Raw genomic sequence first — 6248 nt, 5'->3', positions numbered from 1 at the left:
GAATGTATGTATGTTGTTGTATGCATACAACAACATACATACATTCTCCCAAAGTTTCCTACGTTGTTAATAATCTCTATGTTTTGCGGTACTTGAAAGTGTTCAAAGTGAAAAAAATACTCTCCTTTTCAAACCAATGCTTTATGACGTATGTAGTATCGTCTAATAAGCGAAGGATTATATCCCTTGCATTTCGGCACTTTTAATCTAACCTACACATTTTCCTTTCTTTCTCCCTTCCCTGTCCTGTTCTACATTTTCAACGCTCGTCTCGCCGAAAATGAGTTCTCACGGAAAAGCAGAGACCGACAGACTCAGAAAGAATTTGGAAGAACAATTGGATCGGCTTGTGCAGCAGTTGGAAGATTTGGAAGATTGCAGGTTCTGTTTCATTCTGTCGTTTCATCTCTCTCTGTTCTAATAAGAATATTAAATTTGTTTTAAACAATTTTTTTTAATTTTACAAATTTTGTGTTTAAGGTAATCGTATCAATAACCGGACATGTAAAAGAATTTTTTATTGTAGTTTGAAACTTTAGCTATAGTATCCAAATGTTTATTTCCAAAAATTTATATTTTTTTAAAGGTATTCAAACATAGGTACATTTACCTTATATATTCATATATGAATATTTTTTTCCTTCTTTGTGAGTTATCTTGGTTGTTTGGTTGTTAACAGAGTTACTTTAGATGAGACGGATTATCAGGAGTATAAGGAAGACACCATGGAACAACTCCGTGAAATTAACGAGAGTCTGCAAAGAATGATATCTGGAAACATGACTTTAGTCGATGAACTTGGAGCAACGCAATTGGTATCTATATATTTTATATAATTTTTCTTCACTGAACAACGTACAATAATAAGACGTATTGCGGGATGTGTGTTTCTATATGGTCGATTGTATATTCTTAATAGGCAACTCAAGCAGCTGTCGGCGCAGCCTTCCAAACCCCAGCCGTGATAAGAATGTTTTGTAAGCGGGAGCCTGCCGGACTCAAGGAACGTCTCTCGCAAATTGATCGAGACGTGAAATTAGGGAAACTGAACAAAGAAGCTGCCGACCGCCAACGGGGAGAAATACTGACCGCTTTAAGGCAACTTGGAGAAGAGTTAGAACCATCTGAATTACAGTTGTTGGAGCGATTATCTTTAAATAATATAGATACCACCAGGTATGTGCAAGTTACTGAAACGGCGGGAAAGGGTAAAATGGCCCTGGATGTAGTCGGTAGGGAAGTTAAAGCTACGCAAGATACTTGAATTTGATCATTATAACGGTAATCGTTATAACAGTCATATTATTTTTAATTTATCACTACGTTTTTAAAAAAAGTTTTGTAAGTTTTGTTAAGGATCTTTCTTATCGAACAACTTATATTCATAGTGTGTTGAGTGTTCTTATGCTAGTTTTTTTTTACGTTTCTCCAAGTTTTCATGAAAATTAAAATTTTTACCAAATTTTAATCCCACTAGTAAAACTAAATACTTGCGCCGCTATAAATTAAAATCTATGTAACTGTGCAATTGATTTATTGTCTATGGAGCTTGTCTATTGCTGCTGCAGCATAGCAGTAATATGACAATATTATGATGGTTATTTGATGTGAAGGAAATAGTTCTCTATTATTGAAATTTCAGATACAAATATAAATGAGTAATCAAAAATATAAATAACAAAAACTTATCGTATGTAACTTTTATGTAATTTTTAGTATATAGATATGAATAATTTTGTTATTTAAATATTTACTGAAAGTGCAACAACATACAGTGCAACACGTGTATCGAATTAGATTTTATAATGTGCATTAGATGTAACGTGTATGTAAAAGCATCTTGTATATTGTTCACAAGATTGTTACCTGAAGTCATAAAATAAATATATCGATGTTTCTGTGTAACTTACCGTTTCTATTTAAGGAAATTATATTTCAGTCTGATAAGGATTAAAATGAGAATCATAAAGATATAATATATCCCAAGGTATATTATCAGTATAAATATAATGAATAACTGATAATTAATGACTGGATAATAATATACATTTGTTCACATTATTGACAGACGTACCTACATTAAAGTCTGTTATTAATATACCGTATACGAAACAAAAACTTATCTAGAAAAATAATAGATAAAAAAGATTAACAAGAATCATTCCAGAATCCGTTGCCTAAATATATAAATATCAATAAGTATAAAACTATGATTATTTAAAAACTATTTTGTTATGTTGCAAGTAAAAATAGTTTTTTAAGATTAAGACCTGCGTGTACATATAACAGTCCTGCCTAGAGAGGAAGTTTACGAAGGCCTATCGACGTGGTGTCAAGAATATATTGACGTGCTTCTACAGGCAATTCTCTGATATGTGTACATATATGCATACATACAGCTTATTTCAATACACTTTTATTCTTCGGAGTCTTCGATTAATTTAAATCGGATAGTTAATTTTAAATAGTTTAATTTTCTCTAAGTTATCACGCAAGATTCTTTAAAGTTTTCTTTGCAACACAATCTATTATCGATTTCGAAAAACAAAACAAACGGCATTCTGCTCAATTTCGTTTCTGATCGCAGTACTTCTGGGATACTGTATACATGCAGACACACACATTCATACATATATACAATAATAATAGGTGTGCAAAAGCGTCCAGATAGACAAATAGAGAGAATTATAAACTCTTTTTCATACATTAGAAGGTGCTTGCACCTTCATATACATGTATATTATATATATTTATCTATATATATTATAATATATTGTACGTATATACAGAGTGGTGATTTATTTTAATCTTATCAGGGCAATTATCTCGGAAAGGGAACGTTTTTGAAAAAATTTTTCAGAAAGTTGTAGAGTTGGTAGGAGAATAAATAAACGTAGTTTTATTTTATTATATAATTTTTTTTTTAAATTGATTTTACCATCATTTGTTCTCCAGACGATACAACTTTTGTCTGAAACACTTTTGCCCGCCGAGTTCCATTTTCGAGATATTTGGCTGGACTATTTAAAATAAGACACCTTGTACACATGTATAATATATATTTTTTTATAACATAATTTTTTAAATCTGTTTGAAGTTTGAACGCTTTCTTATATATTATTGTACTCATTATATTCGTCACATGAATTAGCGCTTACGCCTGCATACTCTTTTATGTGCATGCTGCCAGTGAACCTGTTGACAGTCCGTGCTGCAGTATGCGGTATTCCAACAACAATGATATATCGCCTCAGCTTCGCAATTATAACACTATAATAAATGACAGATATTTAAGAATAATATATTTCAAAGAAAAAATCAGAAAGACGAAAGAGAATTACCCATTGTTTCTTTTTGATGTCAGATACGATTTGTTGATGTCTATCGGTTAATTGCCGCAATTCTTTGGCGTGCTCCGCTTGTAGTCTCTCTAATTCTCTGCACTTTTCAAGTTCTAATTCACGGCGCAATTTTTCTAGCGCCGTTGTTGTCGGTTGTTCCGAAGTTCTGCGTTCTCTTTTGATCTGAAAGTGTACAGTTGTCGAAAAGTTATTGAATAGTGTAGCCGCGCGAATACGTGATTGAAACACTTGGCCAAAGATTTACCTTGGCGGGAAGCCCATCCGTTTGAATTTGTTCAGTTTGTACGAGAACGCACTTCGATCTCGGTTCTTGGCAGCTAGATGTAACCATATCTTCTTGGGAGCCTTCCTTCTTCAAACCTTGAGGACATGTGCTCGTTATGCTTTCTCTCGCGGGTTCATCTTCCGCCACAGGTAAACAAGGCACCTGTCTTTCTTCATTCTCGGCGTTAGTTTTCGCAACGTCTCCTTTATTATCCGTTCCATCGTTTACATTTTGCGTTTCAATATTACCATCTGAACTCAAGCGTTCGACTCTCACTCTCAAATCTTTAATCAGCTGCTTTGGCAAACTAGAACCGTGTGATGAACTCTTCGAACTCGACGATTCCAATTTTCGAATTTTCGCAGGCGTAGGATCCTCTGTTATATTTGAGTTATCCTCCTTATTTTTTCCCAACTTTTGCAACAAGTGCTGATGATGCTTTAGCTCTTCGAAAGCCCTATTCCAAGCGGTTGATTTTTTTATCTATTAAAAAACGTTAATTTTAAAAATGTAAAAAAAAAAAAGATATTTTTGTATCAATTATGAAATCAAGTGCTTTCATAATTTAAAGAACGTAGTGGTACATTCAATTTTTTCAATTATTTCTATCGCCTTAAAATTTTTCAGTCAAGATGATTTTTCTTAAGATTTTTTTCTATCGCAATCATGATACGAGAGTGTCAACGCCGTTACAATATCGAGCGAATAGTATAGAGTACTATGGAGTATTTAGAATTAGATTTAGATTTTTTACCTGCAAACTTTGTAATGTGGAAAAGATTGGCCGAATGAAAACTTTCTCGATATTAGCCCTCATGTGATGACCTCCGAAAAAACGCACGTCGTATACATTGCCATTAACTTGCATGACCTTCGCCGGCCAATATGGGTATCCCTTTTGCTTTGCATAGACCAATTTATGAGGGGGATTACACGGTATGCAGAACCACATTTTTTCGGATTTTTCGTTCGATATACGATAACAGTCCGCACAACGACGTATTTCCTGAAGGTCGTAGCAACAGTCTTGATACATCATGCGTCCCATGTCCGCTATCACGCTATTAACTGTTAGAGCGACAAGATAATGAGATGCTTAAAGAAGAAAATGCATCGAATTGTAGATCTCTTACCTCCGTGATATATTATGATGTTATGTAGAATATTATGTGCATCAGCCTCAAATTCGGCGAGATTGTTGTACTCATTATTGTCCGTTTTCGCGTCCATTACCGCCAAATCCATGTGACGCTTTATGAGAATCCCTGGCCGCCATGCGTCTTCACCCTCGCTCACCCAGGTCAATCCCGAAAAACCGTTGGGTGGTGTAACGATCGGATCATTATTGAAAACAATGGTACGATTTGTAATTTCCGGCGGTAATTTCGCTTTCAGATGGCCACAGGTGAAACTAAGAATATGATTGAGATCGATCTTGTCGGGATATACGTCGCTATTTATTTTCTATAACATAATTCGTACTTTTAACAAGATATCGCCAATACGAGATATATGCATTGAGAGCTTTCAGATGCTTACCTCGCAAAAGTTACAAATCTTTAATTTCGTATTACTGGGTACGTGGCACTCTGAGTGATAGACCCTGCAGCATTGTTCACAGCATTCGACCGCACCTGCTCGTTGGCATTTGCAACAGTACCAATCGTGATTATCGTCCTGCGATACGTCTACCGGCGGCAATCTGTAACTCTCTTGCTCAACGCCGCTTTTCGTGGGTACTTTCTTCAATAAGACGAGCCCGTCCTCGACCGCCTTGTTGAGCTCATCTTGAGCTTCTTGTTCTGTGAAGCCGTAAACACGAGCCATGTGCCGTACCATACGGTCATTACTAGGTAAGCTCCTTTGATGTACCGTGATTTTGATCGTATCCCAAATCCGCTGAATCATAGCTGGATCACTTCTGCGGCGTACAGACATATCGATAGCAACTGTAATGAGAAATAATTTATTGGCGCATTATCGAAAACGCTAGCTTTCATTAAATGTTTCATTTATTATACTTTTAATTATTATTTCGTTAACCAATTTCATGATGTAATTAATTAAAACGAATGACAATACAAAAATTCACAACAGTAAGAATATAGATAGTTGAACCATTAGCAACGTTTAAATTGATAAGCATTTTGTGCCCTCATATACTATCAGTACGGTACAGTTAAATATAAACTCTTCACTACATTAGCCACGCTAACTGGGTACCCACATTACCCATATGCTTATACCAAGTGCTCTACTCATTGTCAGTCGGCTTCTATCAATCTCAAGGTGTGGCAGTTTTAAGAATAATCGATGCAAACGGTTTCAGTGAACGGAGCGGACAAATATTTTTAATCGAGGAAGACCTGCCATCGCAATATGCATTCGGCGGTGCTAGACGCAACAGGTTACACACTGTTACTGTCCAGCTTTATCGCGCTTGTGATTCTATTATGGAAAGGATGCAAACGCAAGAAGAAATCACCATTTTACTTTCTATCGGCATCTGACGTCGTTAGTTCCGCATTGACAGCTATTATACTTCTCGTGAATCATATCGAAGCTGGAATAAGATTGAGTTACAACTGGCAGAATAACACCAGCAGTGATATCCCCAACCA

The 6248-nt window shown here is 35.5% G+C and overlaps 2 protein-coding genes across 2 annotated transcripts; one reads left to right on the top strand and one right to left on the bottom strand.

Annotated features, from left to right (window-relative positions):
- The first annotated feature begins 280 nt into the window (after positions 1-280).
- LOC112464639 (protein LZIC-like) lies at positions 281-1905 on the top strand. Its single transcript, XM_025031766.1, has 3 exons — positions 281-381; positions 680-815; positions 920-1905. Exons 1-3 carry the CDS (start codon positions 281-283, stop codon positions 1262-1264), a joined length of 582 nt encoding a protein of 193 aa, XP_024887534.1. The 3' UTR covers positions 1265-1905.
- A 1145-nt stretch (positions 1906-3050) lies between these two features.
- LOC112464638 (zinc finger MYND domain-containing protein 11) lies at positions 3051-5612 on the bottom strand. The gene is made up of 6 exons (XM_025031765.1): positions 5167-5612; positions 4761-5091; positions 4382-4695; positions 3607-4110; positions 3342-3524; positions 3051-3270 (listed from the first exon to the last, which is right to left on the bottom strand). Exons 1-6 carry the CDS (start codon positions 5563-5565, stop codon positions 3148-3150), a joined length of 1854 nt encoding a protein of 617 aa, XP_024887533.1. The 5' UTR covers positions 5566-5612; the 3' UTR covers positions 3051-3147.
- Between the last annotated feature and the right edge of the window lie 636 nt (positions 5613-6248).

Source organism: Temnothorax curvispinosus, unplaced genomic scaffold (assembly GCF_003070985.1).
Source record: "Temnothorax curvispinosus isolate PA1 unplaced genomic scaffold, ASM307098v1 QBEX01014377.1, whole genome shotgun sequence".
In the NCBI taxonomy this organism is placed as follows: domain Eukaryota; kingdom Metazoa; phylum Arthropoda; class Insecta; order Hymenoptera; family Formicidae; genus Temnothorax; species Temnothorax curvispinosus.
Note: the sequence above shows the minus strand (reverse complement) of the source record. Positions and strands in the feature narration are given on the sequence as shown.

Bases quoted from the DNA above. Each gene is read 5' to 3' on its own strand.
- LOC112464639 (XM_025031766.1), top strand. From the start codon at position 281: ATGAGTTCTCACGGAAAAGCAGAGACCGACAGACTCAGAAAGAATTTG. The intron at 382-679 runs GTTCTGTTTCAT...GGTTGTTAACAG, and splicing joins GAAGATTTGGAAGATTGCAG to AGTTACTTTAGATGAGACGG. The intron at 816-919 runs GTATCTATATAT...TATTCTTAATAG, and splicing joins AACTTGGAGCAACGCAATTG to GCAACTCAAGCAGCTGTCGG.
- LOC112464638 (XM_025031765.1), bottom strand. From the start codon at position 5,565: ATGTCTGTACGCCGCAGAAGTGATCCAGCTATGATTCAGCGGATTTGG. The intron at 5,092-5,166 runs GTAAGCATCTGA...ATTATGTTATAG, and splicing joins AGATTTGTAACTTTTGCGAG to AAAATAAATAGCGACGTATA. The intron at 4,696-4,760 runs GTAAGAGATCTA...TCGCTCTAACAG, and splicing joins CATCATAATATATCACGGAG to TTAATAGCGTGATAGCGGAC.